Source organism: Zalophus californianus, chromosome 1, assembly GCF_009762305.2.
Source record: "Zalophus californianus isolate mZalCal1 chromosome 1, mZalCal1.pri.v2, whole genome shotgun sequence".
NCBI lineage: Eukaryota > Metazoa > Chordata > Mammalia > Carnivora > Otariidae > Zalophus > Zalophus californianus.
Genome location: NC_045595.1, coordinates 925,677 through 942,106, shown reverse-complemented (window position 1 = coordinate 942,106; position 16,430 = coordinate 925,677). Strand labels below are relative to the sequence as shown.

The following is a 16,430-nucleotide window of genomic DNA, read 5'->3' as shown; positions in this document are numbered from 1 at the left end:
TCCCAAAACTGTCACTTTGCATCTTTATTGCTTTTTTCCCTGATTACAAAACAAACGTGCTTTTAGAAATGCAGCATTAGGCCTGTAAATACTTCAGTTTCTCTCTCTGAAGCAGGGTCTCTCCCCAGCCCTGCGGACATCAGGGTGTCCCGGGTGCTGGGGGGTGCTGAGCAGCCTCCTTGGCCCCCACCCACTTGGTGCAAGCAGTGCCCCCAGTGTGACAATCACAGTTGCCCCGAGTCATCGCCAGGGGTCCCTGGCAGGCAGCACCGCCCCCTGCTGGGAAGGACTGTCTAAGGATGAGCGCCTTCTAAAAACAAAACTATAACAATGTTACACATTAAAAAAACTCAACATCCATAAATGCATTGTGCATGTTTCTCTGAGTACCTCTCATACACATTCAGACCTCTATTTGGGGGGCGGGTGGAGAAGTCTGTAACCTGCCGAGTCAACTCCTCCCCCAGGAACCTGACCTGGAGGATTTAGAACCCTGTCTCCTGGCTTCCCCAACCCCACAAGTCGCGAATCTCTGCTGTCCCTGCGCTCTGTTTGCTAGCTGGCCGGTTCCTTCCAGGCCTCGGGTCTTTCTGAGAATACCCTGCACAGAAGGCCCAGTTCTTGATCAGCCCGGGGCTGCCAGAGCACGGTCGCCCTGCAGACCACGGTCACCAACTTCCCAGTGCGGACACCCACTTTCTTGCTGCTCGGCCATCGAGCAAACGTCACATGCTTCAGTGCTCTGGTGGCGGCACGACCCCACGCTGGTATGAATTCTTGTGTTGGCGGAGATCAGGCCCATCTGTGTCTGCCACAAAGGGCAGTAGGCTCAGAGCCTGCCGGTCTAAGTGTCCCCCCGCCAACGCATCTCAGACTCCACCAGAGAGGCAGACAGCTGGCTAGATGGTCAACTTCTCTTTAATGAAAAAAAGAACAAAGCCAAACAAAAGTCTGGGTTGCACAGTCATGACCTGAGGCAAGGACCCCCCACCTCCCATGCTCCCCTGGGCCGTCCCCAGGGACACCCCTCTGGGGAGACAAGAGACCCGGAACTGGAGCCGGGGGCCTGGTCCCCTTGCGGGGGACACTAGATGCTCTGCAGCATGTGGAGAGCGTGGACAAGGTGCAGCCGGGCAGCCGGGGCAGAGCCGAGACTCTGCAGGGCGCCGGGGGGGTAGGAGGTGCTGAGCTGGCCGCGTTCCCAGACCGTGAACTGCAACTCCTCGCCCCGGCCACTCAGCAGCAGGTGAGTCTGGTCGTCACTGCAGCTGATCTGCCAGGGGGTGAGGAGCCGGGGTCAGGGAGAGGGGGCCCCCCGTGCCCTCCCCACAGCGCTCCAGGGGGTAGGACAAATGGACCGAGGCTGACAGCCCCCTGACCTGGGTCTCAGCGCTACCGCACCCCCAGGAGCTCAGGGAGCAGGGGCCGAGGGCTCTACTGTACCAACGAGGCAATGGGGCTCAGATGGGGACTCCCCTTTCCAGGGCCACCCCGTGAGACCCCCCACCCCGAATCCTGCGACCTGGGTAAACCAGCTTCCCAGCGGATGTCCTCTCCAGCTGAGACCCAGCTCAGGGCAAGCATGCTAGCCACATTCTAGTCTGAACAGAGAGGGAGGTTTTACTGTAACACAAAATAGTAATTTTTTAAACTAACAACGGAAGTATTGTACAGGACTGCCTCTGAAGTCTGTTTCAGGACTGGCTGTGATTTGTCAGCCATCGCCAGGACTGCTCAGGGAAGCCTCAATCTAGAAATGATTTTCCACTGAAATAACTTGGGCGGCTGTGAGGTGCAACCCCATGAGGATGGCCCGAAATTACATTTTGCCGGCACATAAACACATTTTTGATTTTGCAGTCTTTGTACTTAGGAGTCAACATCCCACCCCCACCGAAGCCAACTGTTCCTGGCCGCCCCCCCACAGCAGGTGCTCCCAGCGTGCCCCCCGAGGACGAGGGCACATCAAGCGCTCACCTGCACCGTCCCGTCGCTGAAGAGCGGGGGCGACGCCCGCGCGGACGCCAGGACGCGCAGCAGGCAGAGGCTGGGGGCTGCCGGCGGGGTGGGCGTGGGCCGGGCCCCCTCCTGTACACAGACCCAGCCCCGCGGGTCTCAGGGCCGGGGGCGTCCGCACCTGCCCGGCCCGGCCCGGCCCCACCCGGCCCTTACCTCTCGCAGCCGCTGCTGAATACGGCGGGCAGAGAGCCGGAGGACGGCCAGCTTGGCATCCAGTGGGCTGGGCACGTCCCTTGGGGTGAAGGTTTCCGGCTTCCCCCGGGCAGGCACGTAGGACACTTCGCTGGGGGTGCGGCACAGGGTGGTGCCCGCTGTCACAGCCTCCATCCTGGGCACTCGAGGCCCGAGGACGCCTTCCCGCCGGCCACGCCCCCTCGGAGGGGCGTTCGGAGACCAGCTCCGCACTGACCCACCTCTCCCCGTACCCCCGGCCCCCTGGGGCCGTGTCCGTACTGACCCCGGCCGGCCCCCAGACCGCTCGCTCTGCCACCGTCCCATCTGGCCCAGCGGCTACTCCGACCTTCCTGCCGGCAACGGGAGTCCAGATGCCAGCGTCCTGGCGTCCCTCCGAGGCCACCACCCCAGGCCACGGCCACTCCCTGCCCGACTAGTCCAGCCACCTCCCTGCGGGCTCCCTGAGCCTCCCTGCCAGCCAGGTCACGGTGAACGTGCGACTCGGACCCACCCTTCCTGTCCTGACCACCACAGCGGCCGTCAAGGCCCGTGACTGCACGTCCTCCCCGTGTCCTCACGCCCAACGGCTGCATCCCACCTCAGGAGGCTTTGCACATGCTGATGCCTGTGCCTCAGACGCTGTTCCTGCTGGGCTCCTTCTCATCCTTTGTGTCTTGCCTGAATGGCACTTCTCCAGAAGCCCCTCCACAACCCTAACCCTCCGCCCCCCGAGTCGGTCACCTCACCCACTTCATTTCTTCAGAAAATTGCCTCCTGGAGTCACCTTGGTTACTTGTGCAGCATTGTCCCCCCTCCAGCAGGCAGGGAGTCCCCACGGGCGCGCACAGTAGGCGCTATTTTAATAAATACTTGAGGAATGGGATTGAAGAAAGATGGGGGGTGGACAGGAGCCCATGACTTACTCCCCCGGGGGGCGCAGGGCCATGTGCGTGCCGTCCCGAAGCAGGACACCACTGCCCCCATCCGACAGCTGATAGCCGAAAGCCATCCTTGCTGGAATAATGCACCCACTTGGGGGCCCAGAGAACGGGCCGCTGCTCTCCCGGGGGGTCCTGTGTGGCTGGGCACAAAAATGAAGTGAATTGAGCAAGGGGTCTCCAGGGGTGGGGGCTGGGGGAGGAACAGTGGAGACACAGAAGATGTAGAGCAAAGTCCGGGGGGGGGGCAGAAAACCAAGTCTTGCCTTGCGGGGGCGGGGGGACACCAAGGGGCTGGGGGCACCCGCCGCCTCTTGAGAGGAGCCCTCTGAACCGTGTGTAACACCCGGACTCTACAGGCTTTGCTGGATTGCATTAAGAAAAAGTGTGCGTTAAAAACAAATCAATCAATGGCCTCGGGAATCCTGGATCAGACCCTGGCAGAGATAAAAGGGCATTAGTGAAAAAACGGGCCATCCAGGGGCCCGGGGAAGCTGGGGGAGCGGCAGGCAGAACTCTCCGGGCGGCCTCCCCTGTAAATCTCAAAGTATCTTTTGCTGTTTCTTTAAGACATCTCAGTGAGTAAGAGTTGGCTCCAACTGATGGAATTCTCAACGTCCAGGGTCCTTCTGCGCTACAGAAGCAGAAGAGTAAGAAGAACCCCACTGAGTCCTTTGAGAAAGAGAACGCTCCCGGGACAGTGACCCAGGAGGGGCAGGCATGGGGGGCGGGGGTTCCAGGACCCTGGGGTGTGCAGGATGGGCATCTCCGTGCCCTGGAGCCTCCCTCAGCTCTGTCCCCCAGGGGAGCCCCAGAAATGCCCGGGGGGCCCTGGGCAGAGCAGGGCACTTTTCCTGGGATGTTAAGGGACAGGTGGCCCCTGTGGGCCTGGCTGGGTTCCTACCTGGGAGGCCAGGGTCCAGGCAGAGCTGCAGGTTTCTGATGGCCACCTCGACCTCCTGCCTCTGGCCCCCCGGGGGCCCTGGGGAGACAGATCTCTGTAGGGACAGGCCTGTCTGTCCCCCACCACGAGGGGCCCCTCCCACCCAGCCCTGCTCCAAACTACCAAACCTGGGAACATCTTATTTTAAACCCAGAAGGATTCCAGCCATCTGTCCCATTTCACAGGTGGGAAAGTTAAAGCCGGGAGAGGGGCCACAACCCTGGCAAGGCACACTCGTTGCCCCCACCTCCATACCCTTACTCCCCACCAGCAGCCGGGGCCTAGGACGGAGGGTCCGCTCACCCGTCCGGGCACTCCTGAGGGTCCCTTGGGTGAGAAGGTGGACGGGGACCTCGGGGTGGGGAGCGCCTCTATCCAACAGGGAGGCCTGGGGAAGAAGCAGCAGTGGTGAGGGGAGGGAGGCCCTGGCCCCCAGGAGAGGCCTGAGGTGGCTGAGGGGCTCCATCCTCTTGGCTCTGAAGACCACGCCCCCGGACTTCTCCCTCTGCCGGGTCTTGCTGTGAGAACGCATTCCGCGTGCCCCCGCGAGCCCCTGCCCCGAGCCCTCACCTCACGGCCACGCTCCATGGAGTCAGGATCTGAAGCCTCTTCTCCTGGACCCGAGGCCTCGCTGGGAGTGAAGGGGCCTGAGGGAAGCACAGGGAGTTTCGGGGGGCGGGGCCTGGCCCCATGCAGCCGGAAGGCATCTGCCACCCCGCGTCCACCCCTGCCACAGGTGGGAGGTTGCCGAGCAGGTGCGAAGCAGGACAGGTGTGTGAGACGCGGGCCGGCCAGGCAGGTGGGGGCAGGGGAGGGGTGGGCAGGTGCGCTACTCACAGGGCGGCCGGCACTGGGTCAGCAGCAGCCGGCCCACCTTCCGGAAGAGCCTGCCCAGAGGCTGGGGCATGGTGAAGATGGGTGGGCCGTAGCACGAGCGGGCCAGCAGCCGGTCTGGAGTGAAACCCTTCGGAGCGGGGCACCGCGGGTCAGCACACGGCGCGGGCCGCCCGGCTCCTGGGCCTCGGCCCCCCAGGGCGGGCCCCACCCGTGGAACAGCACACACCTGTGTGAAGAAGTCGTCCTGCAGCAGGAGGTCCAGGCTGGGCCGCTCCGCCGGGTTGGGCGCCAGCAGACGGGCGATGAGGCGGCGTGCGTTGGGTGACAGGTGGGCAGGCTCAGGGTAGCGGCCATCTCGGATGTTCTGGTACATCTCCGACAGGGGAGCCACCATGAAGGGAGGGGTACCGGTCAGCACTGTGTACCTGACCCGGGGGTGGGGGCGGCAGGAACCTGAGTGTCTGCTTGCACCTGTCCTGCATGTACCTCATAACTATACATACCCAGATCTTCCTGTGTATCCACCACCTGCACACACCTGCCCACACCTCTGTGCACGCTCAAAGCTGCCTTCCCTCGCACGTACATGCCCCGTATGCCCTGTTCATACCTGCACACTCGCATGATGGCAGGCGGGTGCGCCCCACCTGCCCCACACCTGCACGCACCTGTCCACATCGGTCCTAGGCATGCTCACACCCGCCTGTCCCCCATTCAACCTCCCCTCTGGAGGCTTACACCTGTCCTTACCTGTCTGTGCGTGCTTCCACCTGCCCACACCTGGCCCTACCCGGGCCCTCCTGCCCCTCTTCCCCGGGCGCGGGGCTCCCCACGACCCACTCACATGATGCAGCCAAGAGCCCAGATGTCTGACTGGCAGGAGTGCCCATTCCTGGAGATGACCTCTGGGGCCAGAAAGTTTGGGGTCCCACAGAGCACTCTGGGAGGGGATGATGGTGGGCTCAGGAAGGCCGGGGCCCACCTGCCAAACTGGTCCCACTTGTGCCTCCCCTGAGGCACCGTTCAGAGCCCCTCACTTACCTGTGGCAGTGGCCCCCTGGCCCCACCCTCGCAGCCAGCCCCAGGTCTCCAATCTTTATCACCATGTTCTTGCTCAGGAAGAAGTTACCTGCCAGAGGGGTCGGGCCGCGGGCTATGAGGGCAGAAGCCACAGCCCGGCCCCCCGCCCCCGCCCCCAGACTGCCCTTCTCCGCGCTCACTGGGCTTCAGGTCGCGGTGCACGATCCGCCGCTGGTGCAGGTAGCGCAGGCCGCTGACCAGGCCCCGCAGGTAATAGCGCACCTCAGGCTCTGTCAGTGTCCGCCGCGCCTCCAGGACGTGGGCCAGTGACTGCAGGTGCCCGCAAGTGGCCGCGGCAGCACCGAGCACACAAAGGCGGACACAGGTAAGCTCGGATGAACCCAAAGAGGAATAGAGGAGTGCAGACTGGCCCAGATGGCCCAGGGAAGTGTGAAAAGGGCCAGGGGATCAGAGATGAACCCAACGCGGGTACATGCTGGGCACAGGTGACCCCAGGTGTGCTCAGGAGGGCTAAGGCGGGCTTGATGGGGTTAAGGTGGTCCCACATGGCCACAGATGGAGATGAGATGGGCCGGATGAATGAACTGGGCACAAGTAGACCCAAGCGAGTCAAGAGCCAAGGTGGGCACAGGTGCATAAGGATGAGCACAGATGGGCCTGGTGCGGACACAGGCGGAGACATAGAGGTGGACACAGATGAGCACAGCGGTCGGGCGGGGGCGGGAGGGGCTCCCTCTCCACCCAGCCCCCGGGGCACCTGGCGGCTGCAGTACTCCAGCACCATGTACACGTGCTCCCGGTCAGCAAAGTGTCCGTGGAGCGCTACGATATTGCGGTGTTTCAGGCGGCTGTGCAGGGCGATCTCGCGTTCCACCTGCAGGCGTGGCCCCATATGTCCACGCCCCGTGGTACTCAGGCCCAGGGGCATAACCCCACCCCCCCCCAGGGCAGGGCTCTCTCCGGGGACCCCCTGCGAAGTGTGGGGGCCCCCCGGGGCACGGAAGGTCTGGGCCTACCTTACCGCGGGAGCGCAGTCGCCCGGCCCCGCCCTCAGCACGAGGCACCACCTGGAGGGCGAACACGGCACTGGTGGACATGTCCACCAGCTTGTAGCAGCGACTGAAGGCACCCTGCAGGGGAGGGGGACACACCCGCTCAGCGGCTACGTGGGCACAGGTGTGCAGATAGGTAGCCAGGCCTCTTCATATCACATACACACACAGATGCAGGAGATGCATGGACACGCAGCTCACACCCGCAGACGCAACCACAGGAACACCGAGGAAAACGCAGGGACACGTACACAGACGTATCCACCGCTGGATACATCCAGCCCCCGGACCACAGTGCAGTAAGTACGTGGACACACGACACACCCAGACACGGAAAGCGCACAGACATGGAAAGTGCAGAGATGGTTCAGATACGGACCTGGAGACAGCACGACAGAGTTTCTACAAAGGCCCGATACCTGTAACACGTCCACACCCTTGGACGCACAACCCATGGGCACAGCACAAGGCGCCAAAGACCGCTCCCGGCGCACAAAGCACACTGGGCGACGGTACAGCACAGACCCGGGCGCCCAACCCAGCCAGCCGACACCAGGACCCCAAACTCGCGCCGACACACGGCGCACGCGGAAGTCAAGCCTGGGGGCGCCCTCCTGCTCGCCGGGGCTCGAGATCGCGCGCGCACACCCCTCCCCGCCCCGCCCCGCCCGGACCCCCGCGCGGCCCGAGACCCTCCCCGCGGACTCGCGGAGCCGGGGTCCGAACCTGCCGATCAGCTTCCCGCGCCTGTAGACGCGCCCGGAGCTCGGATCGCGCAGGAAGGCGGAGACCGGCGGGCACCAAGTGCGCCGCCGCCGCGGCCCGGGTTCCATCCCGCCGGGGGCCTGGCGGGCGCTCGGCGCGGGCACTGGCGCAGCCTCCGCGGGACCACCTCTGGGGGCTGCGCTGCGCTGGGGTGCCTCTTATAGGCCGAGGGGGAAGGGGAGGGGAGGGGAGGGGAGGGGCGGAGCCCGGCGCTGGGGGCGTGGCCAGGCGCCGGAGGGGCAAGTGTGCGCCGAGGAAGAGCGGCGGGCGTGGGCGTGTGGGGACACCCGACTGGCAGGAGTTCCAGTGACAGCCGAGCCCGCGCCCCGCGCGCCAGCCCTGCGCCAAGTCGGCGCTTCCAGTCCCGCGCCTCCCGCCCAGCCGTGAGGTGTCAACGTGCCCATTTCCCCGAGCTGGAAACAGAGGTCAGAAAATTGTCGCATTCTCTCAGAGGCCTCCGAGGGAGAGGCGAGTGGCAGTGGGGGCCTGACAGGGTTCTCGTGGCACTGGGGAGCCGTGGCCGGGTCCAGAGGGCAGAGAAAGAAGCCCGGGATCTCTCGGGCTGGGGCTGCTCGGGAAGGGAGTGAGTCCCTGGCGCCGGGACCCAGGAGGGCAGAGCTGGGGGTTGGGGGTATCATATATGCAGGTCACTGGGCAGCGAGAAGGAGCAGAATCTGGGGACCGAAGGGCAGAGGCGGGTGTGTGACTCCTGGCCTGGGCAGCCAAGGAGAGGTGGTGGAGGAAAGGACCGGTGGGCAGTCTCAGACCCTCCTGGGAGCCATAGCTCAGACTCAGTTCCAGGCTCCTCCCTTGTGTTCTCTCATGACACCCTGACATCAATCCTGGGACACAGGAACTGGCCTCGTCCCCATTGTACAGGTGAGCACACTGAGGCCCGGGGAAGCTGTGGCTTCTGCAGCCAGGAAGGGTCAGTGCTGGATTTGAATGCAGGCAGCTTTCTCTGGATGCCACGGTATTAATCCCCAAATGTTACATAACACGAGGAATGGGGAGGGATTAGCAGGGCTCCCTGTGGCTGGAATCAGGCCTTGGAATTTTCCAGAGACCAGATTTCGGAATCTGGCTAGGTCATGCTGCCAGGGACGGGAAACACCTTCTGAATGGTCACATGTCCAGCTGATGTGTCAAGCAGGGGCACGCGGGGCAGGGGGAGCCTCTCAGGGTGCCCCAGGGCAGGGCCCAGAGCAAGACTCCGGGACCTTTGTGGGGGACCGGCCTCAACACCAGGGCCAAGGATTGCAGGCCACCGTTGGGGGCCAGCTGGCTGCAGCCGGGGAGCCCGAGTTCCCTGCTAATGGGAACCAAGAGCATCGTGACAGAAGGTGGGTGGCTGGGGGGCCATGGGTCTGGGCCATCATGTCACTGTCACCCTGGGCTCTGCTGGCTCTCAGTCACACCCCTCCTCTGCGTGTTAACTCAGGCATCCGTTGAGCACCTACGTATCAGCATGTAGAACCTGCACAGGGCCCTGCACGCCCAGGACAGATACACTTGGCCCTCATGGAATGACTGCTAGGAGATCACCCGACTGAACCACGGCCGTGAGTCAGGACGGCCTTCAGAGGCGAACGTGTATAAGCCAGGCCCCTGGCGGGCAGCAGCTTATCCTTGGGTGCTGTTCTCAGCTCCATTTTATTTTTATTTTTATTTTTTTTTAAAGATTTTGTTTATTTGACAGAGAGAGAGACACAGCGAGAGAGGGGAACACAAGCAGGGGGAGTGGGAGAGGGAGAAGCAGGCTCCCTGCCGAGCCGGGAGCCCGATGCGGGGCTCGATCCCAGGACCCTGAGATCATGACCTGAGCCGAAGGCAGTCGCTTAACCAACTGAGCCACCCAGGCGCCCCTCAGCCCCATTTTACAGATGAGAAAACCAAGACTCAGGACGGCAAATGCAAGCCCGAGATTGCTGGACTGCAAGTGGCCGAGTCCCACCCGGAGTCTAGAGCCGCTGCCTGCACCCCCATACCATCCCCCTGGGCTTCTGCCCCGGGGGCCCTGGGAGCTCTGGCAGGGGCAGATGGCCGAGCTCACTGAACCCCTATAAGATCCTGGCCGGGAGCCTCACAGCCCACCTGTCCCTGTCACCTGCACAGACACCTGCTCTGCCCCCTCTCCCATTGTGTTTTCCCAGCTGAGCCTCTATCACAGGGCCAGGGACACCTCCCGTTCTCAGCCTGCCTGCTCAGCTAGGACCCTCTCCCCAACCACTCTAGAATGAAAAAAAAAATTACAATGAAACAAAAAACACAAATGTCTGTAGCAGCATAAGTCACAACAGCCAAAAAGGGGCTGGACACCACACCAAGTGTCCACTGACATATAATGGATATGTCACACGATGCGGTCCATCCCCACGCTGCAATACGATGCAGCCTTAGACAGGAAGGGACCCTGACACCTGCCACGACTCGGAGGGACCCCCGAGGACACCGGGCTCAGTGAGAGGAGCCAGACCCAGAAGGACACATCCCGCAGGACCCCACTCCCAGGAGGTTCCCCAGAGGAGTCCCGTCCACACAGACAGAGAGGAGAGGGTGGGAGCTGGGGCGGGGGCAGGGGGTGGGTGGGGACAGAGTCTCCGTGTGGGGAGACGGAACGTTCTGGAGACGGAGGGTGGGGGTGGCTGCAGGACCGAGTGAGCGGGCTTCATGCTGCGGAGCTGTGCGCTTAGAGACGGTTATGACGGTAAATTTCTGTTACGTTTGCCATAACAACAACAAGGAATGAAGACCGTGTTAGATTCCCCACCCTCCGCAAAAGAAATCACAGTGTTAGGAGTGCACTAATACCCACAAATTTACAGACGGGTAAACTGAGGCAGCATGCCTGGCAAGCAAAGGACTGCAGCATTACAAAGGGGCTCAGCGGGCTGCCTGACCCTCCCATGCCGACCCCTGCCCAGGTTCCAGAGGCGGGGCTGGTCTTTCGGGGCCGGCACCTGGTCTGGCCACCCGCCGCTTCCGCCCAGAGCCCGCGTGCTCCAGGCTATAGTCTGTTCCTTCACTGACCTAACTCCCCAGACTCAGCACATTTCCTAGGAGAAATGCCGGGAAGCTTCGCTCCAACTACCTCCTGCAGGTAGAGGGGACAGCTGCCGAAACAGCCCCCGCGGTGAGACTCCTGGAGGCCTCCCTGGGGAGGTGTGAGCCCATGGGCATGTGGGTGGCACAGTCTGCCCCTTCCGGAAGGTGCCGGAGCCAGAGCATGAGGCTCTGGGTCCCTTTCCGGCCTCCTGGCCTTTGAAAACGCCATAGACTCCCTCGTGCCCGCACTTGTGAGCAGTCACCCCACCTGGCAGCTCCCTGGGGGCGGCCGGGAGCGGAGCTGCTACCACACTCTGGAAACCCCATGACTGCGGCCACGCGCTGTCTCCAGACTGGCTCAGCGGTGTGGGGGAGGCTAGACCCGGCTCCCCACCCCCGCCCCGCCCCATCCAGGACCAAACTCTGTCCTTGCCTCTCCCAGCCTCATGCGCCTCGCTGGCTCCTTCTAGAAGCCGTGTCCTCTCCTGTGCTTCCAGACCCCGCTCTGCAGGCTTTCTCCCCCACCCTTCTTCCACATCTCTTCAGTTATCCTTTGAGGCTCCTCTTCCTTCTCCCAGTGCCTGCAGCTTGGGTCCGAGGTCCCTGTCCCCGTCTTCACTCCCTCTTGATGACATGGGGCAGGCCAGCAGGATGCCGAAGTGGGAGGCTTGTCTCTCCTCCCATATCGCCATCTGGGCTCTGCCAAACACAGAGCCTGAAGCAAGGGTTTGGTGCAGAGCAGGAGTGAGTGGCTGGGGAGGATGGGGCATAGGGCAGTGAGCCCTGGTGACCCGTGTGGGTCCCCAAGGAACTGGGTACAACATTCCTCAGGACTGTCTACCCAAGAGGAAGATGAGGGAAGCATCAACCGCCTGGCTAGATCAGGGGACACAGAGTGTTTGGGCCCTTGGAGGCTCACAGAACCAGGGGGGAGGCTGGGAGCTGGTTTCAGGGCCTGCTCCGGGACCCGGGGGCAGGAGGCTCAATCTCTTCCTACGAGCAAGAAGCCCTCCAGAACCAAATCATATTCCAACTAAAGCCTGCTGATTCACCCCCCGTGGGCCTCCCACCCACCCACTCACTCACCCCAGTCCAGCCGCCCTGGCCTCTCTGCTGGTCCAAGATCCCATACCAAGCTCATCCCAAGGGCCTTTGCATATGTCCTTCTCTGCTCATGATGCTCCCCATCCCCGAGTCTCCTCCCAGCGGCCCCTTCTCATCTTCGAGGGCCTAGGCAAGGGCCACCCTTGTCCAGGAGGCCACCTCCACCCCGCGATTCCCTCTGCGGTCCCTCACAACCTGAGATTATGTCATTTCCTTGCAGGTCTGCTGGTTTTCATCCCACCAGACTGGGCCCACCACATGCGGACACGGGCCTGTGTTTGTCCCTGCTGTCTACTCCATAGGTGCTGACCTGCTGGGTGGCCTCATGCAAGTTCAGACCCTCCCCACACTCCCCACAGCCTGCCCACAGAAGGGGCATCCTCAGGGTCCAGAGTGGGTGCTTCTCCTCTGGGGGGAGGGGGACACCTATCCTGACATCCTCTCTCCAGCTGGATGCTGCTTCGACTCCTCTCCAGGGACATTGATTGACTCCAGCTGTGTGCACAGTGCTGCGTGAGCGTCAGACCCGGCCAGATTTCCACACGAATAATCTCCATTTCATCTGCTTGGGTCTTTTTACCAATTATGAGAAAAGTAGCTCAATGTCATGGGAGATCCTGGATGAGATCCTGGAACAGAAAAGGGAAATTATCTAAAAACACACACATGGTGAAATCCATATACAATTTGGAGTTCGGTTAATAGTAATAGTAATTGCTAATATTATTCATTAGTAATAGCAATGTGCCAATACCAGTTCCCGAGTGGTGACAAAAATATTTGTTTCCTAGGGCTATTGTAACAAATCACCACAAATTTGGTAGTTAAAAAAAAAATCACCATTTATCAACCTCACGTTGTGAAGTCAGAAGTCCTAAAACCCCGGCGTGGGCAGGGCTGGTCCCCCCCCCTGGGTCCCCCGGGAGACCCGGCTCCGGCCTCTTCCTGGCCCGCGGCCCCCCTCCATCCTCGCCGCCAGCCGCGCGGGGTCTGCCCGTCTCTGGGACTCCCACCCTCTGCCTCCCCCTCGTGAGGACGCCGGGCCCCCCAGGAACCCAGGGTCACCCCTCCTCGGGGGCCCTGACAAGGTCCCCTCTGCCACGTGAGGGGACACGTCCCAGGTCCCGGGACGAGGATCTGGACGTCTTGTCGCGGGGAGCGGATTATACCACTGATGACAAAGTGTAGACAGAAACTCTCTAACATCTTCGCAATTTTCTGTAAATCTAAAATTATTTCAAAATAAAAATTTTCTTTAAAAATCTGAATTAGAAGGTCATTACAGAAATTCACAGAGAACCTCTAAGGCAGTAACTCGGTCACCCGTAACCCTGCGCCAGGATCATCGTGGGCAACACAAGGGGTGTCCCTTTCCCCTTCCCGTCTGAATTTATGTAACATGCATCTCTTCCTCTCTATGATTGGCACCGTGTCACGCATCACTTTCTTGATGTTTCCTCCTGACCGTGTGCCTGAGATGACCTGCCATGTTCAGCGAGCCTCCCGGGCTCCCGCCCCTCTCTGCTCCAAGCGGACCCCCTCGCTCCCTCCGCCCCCCCACCAGCCGCACAGGCCCCCTGCCCCGCCCGGTCCTCACCTGGGCCTCCAGCCACCCGGCCTTTGCCTGTGCCCTCCCTCTGTCCCCCTGCTGAGGATGCCCTCTCCCCCACACCCTCTCCTGCCCCCCTCCCTGCTCCTCCAGGTCCTGCCGGCAGGGATCCCAACCCAAGCAAGCCCCCCCCCCACTCCCTCCAAGAAGGAACTCAGGACACCCATTCGGATGTGGGGGAGAAGCCGCCCAGGCTCTCTGGGTCCCGCTGCCCCTCAGCATCCCTATGAAGTGGGAGTGAGAATTCATCTCGGGGCAGCTGCGGGAAGCCAGGGTTCTGGGGCAGGAGTGGCAGGAGCCCCCCCCCCCCCACCCCCGTCCAGGCTCCTCTGGAGGCTGAAACGTCCCGGGGACCATGTGGCCAGGCCTGAGGCATCACAGGAGGCCACAGGGAGTTGGGGTTTGGGGGGGGCAGGCAGAGGCCACAGGATCTGCTCGTGGGCATTTCCTGAGCCCCAAAGGCTGCAAGACCACAGAGGTGGCAGGAGCCCAGCTGACCCGCATCCGCGGGGACCTGTGTCCGCTTGGCCTGATCCCCCCGGGCCCTGCCTCAGGGACGGCCCAGGCTAGAGCTCAGGGTAGGGGGCCGCACTGCCCCCCTGTCGGGGGTCTAAGCCAGGGCACAGGAGGGGTGGAGGGGCTGAGATGCCGCACACCTGCAGTCTATAACCCTCATAAGCACCCCTCCACCTGCACGAGGTACTTCGAGCTGAGCGCTTGGCCTCCTTCTCCGGGAATCTGCTGAGTCCAGCTGAGCTGTGGCCAGAGGACAGAGGACAGAGGACAGAGGCAGGAGGCTGGGGCCCGAGGGAACAGAGGTGGGGGCCCAGGGCCCAAGACGCCCTATCTTCACCGCATCCCCATCTGCCTCCACATGCTCCCTCTCCAAGGCGCTAGGCCCCCACGCAGGCCCCAGCACCTGCTGTGTCCCCTCCCTGCGGGACACAGTGCCTGCTGCATGCCCTCCTGGCCGCTCGAGTGACTCCTGTATACACAGTGGGACACAGTGCCTGCTGTATGCCCTCCTGGCCGCTCGAGTGACTCCCGTATACACAGTGGGACACAGTGCCTGCTGTATGCCTTCCTGGCCGCTCGAGTGACTCCTGTATACACAGTGGGACACAGTGCCTGCTGCATGCCCTCCTGGCCGCTCGAGTGACTCCTGTATACACAGTGGGGACACAGTGCCTGCTGTATGCACTCCTTGAAAGCCTCAGACTACTACAGTGCAGTCCCTGTAGGGTGCAGTATCTACCGAATACACTCCCTGCAGAGATAAGTGTCTGCTGAATACATGTCTATAGGACGCAGTGCTCTAGGCACTCTGCAGGGCACAGTGCCTGCTGTATGCACACCCTGCAGAGCTCTTTGGATGGGGACTCAGGGAAGGAGGCACGTCTGAGGGAAGGAGACTGTCCACTTGGTGGAGCCCCTGAGCCAAGCCTGGATTTATTTCTGATGCCCCTGCTCCTGCAGGACACAGTGCCTGCTGCATACCCTCCTGGCAGCGTGCAGTGACTCCTGTATACACAGCAGGCCGCAGCTACTACACAGTAGGTGCTCAGCAGAGGGTGCCTGCCCTTGCTTCCCCCACCCCCTCTCCTGCTACCCGTTCTCAGGCCCTGTCCAACGGGGATTAACCTCATCAAGGTCACTGACTGCCTCTGTCAATGCTGATTCCTCCCCCCCCACTCTCCCTCTTCCCTGAAGCCCAACATCCCTAGGCCTCTAGGACCCCAGGCCCCCCCTCCCCCTCCCCCATCCCAGGCCCCTGGTACACAGGCCCCAGTCTCCACTCCATCCATACTCATGCCCCGTGATCTCACCCATGCCTCTAAACACCCCCATGTGTCAAGGGCACCCACCTGTCTCTCTCCAGCCAGACAAAGCCCCTGCTCTCCCAGCCTCTTCTTGCTGGCCCACAGACGTCTCACCCCAGACCCGTCCAGGAGCGACCTGTGCACGTGTCCTCCTATGCCTGCCCCCCCCCCCCCAGCCAATGGGCACCTCCCTTCCCAGCAGCTCAGGCCAAGCTCCCGCCTCACCTCTTCCCACTGCTGCCCCCCATGGAACTCCTACATGCTCTGCTCCCCAACAGCTGAGAGCCGCCCAAGGCTCCTCAGCTCCACCCGAAATGCCAGCACGGGGGCTCTACCTACCCCGGGACCGGACGCTGCTGCCTCCTCGCTGCCTTCCTGGCCCCCACGGCAGCCAGGTGTGGCTTTTCCAAGACTAGAACACCCTCCCCCACCTCCGGGGCTCCCATCCCTTGACCCCCCCTCTAACCTCATCTCCGCCCCCTGACCCACCCTGACCTCCCAACTGTCCCTTGTTCTCCTGTTCTCGCTCAGGGGCTGTGCACAGGCTGTCTCCTCCGCCCACACTGCCCTCCTCCTTCTGGGAATTGCCTCTTCAGTAAGGCCTTGCTGACTCCCAACCCCATCTGCAGTGGGCCTGGGCTATTGCCTCTGAGTGTCCCCATCGAAAGGTAGGACTCTGCACTCCCAGGGGGTTGCCTCCCTCAGCCTAGTTAGCTGGGTCGTTCACAGCTGCACCTGCACATAGTAGGTGCTCAGTAAAGACTGCATGCAGAGATGGCATCGAGGCGACCTGCTCTGAGCTGCTCTGGGCTGGAAGGCAGCCAGAGCTGGACTGGTAACGCCCCTCCCCGTGGTCAGGGCTGGATACCCCACGGTGGGCTTCCAGGAGGAGGGGGGCAATCAAGCTGGGCCTGGGCTTGCCTATGACCAGAGGGGCAGTCCACTCATCGTCCCCTTGGTGTCCCCATCTCCTCAAGCCACCCGTCAGGGAACATCATGGGCAAGAGCAAGGAGCCAGGGGAGGGGGTGAGCAGAGGGCACCTACTGCTTGCTGCATGAGCAGGGGGAGGGGGCCAGCGCAGA

The 16,430-nt window shown here is 62.3% G+C and overlaps 1 protein-coding gene across 1 annotated transcript; it reads right to left on the bottom strand.

Moving 5' to 3' along the window:
• Nucleotides 1-912: 912 nt before the first annotated feature.
• On the bottom strand, nucleotides 913-7,884 carry PLK5 (polo like kinase 5 (inactive)). Its single transcript, XM_035727012.1, is given in 16 exon segments — nucleotides 913-1,273; nucleotides 1,978-2,088; nucleotides 2,173-2,302; nucleotides 3,117-3,196; nucleotides 3,198-3,274; nucleotides 4,036-4,113; nucleotides 4,378-4,462; nucleotides 4,645-4,721; nucleotides 4,912-5,038; nucleotides 5,138-5,336; nucleotides 5,756-5,851; nucleotides 5,953-6,040; nucleotides 6,132-6,261; nucleotides 6,710-6,826; nucleotides 6,969-7,084; nucleotides 7,732-7,884. Coding segments are annotated over 16 exon segments (1,803 nt in total). The 5' UTR covers nucleotides 7,838-7,884; the 3' UTR covers nucleotides 913-1,087.
• Nucleotides 7,885-16,430: the final 8,546 nt, after the last annotated feature.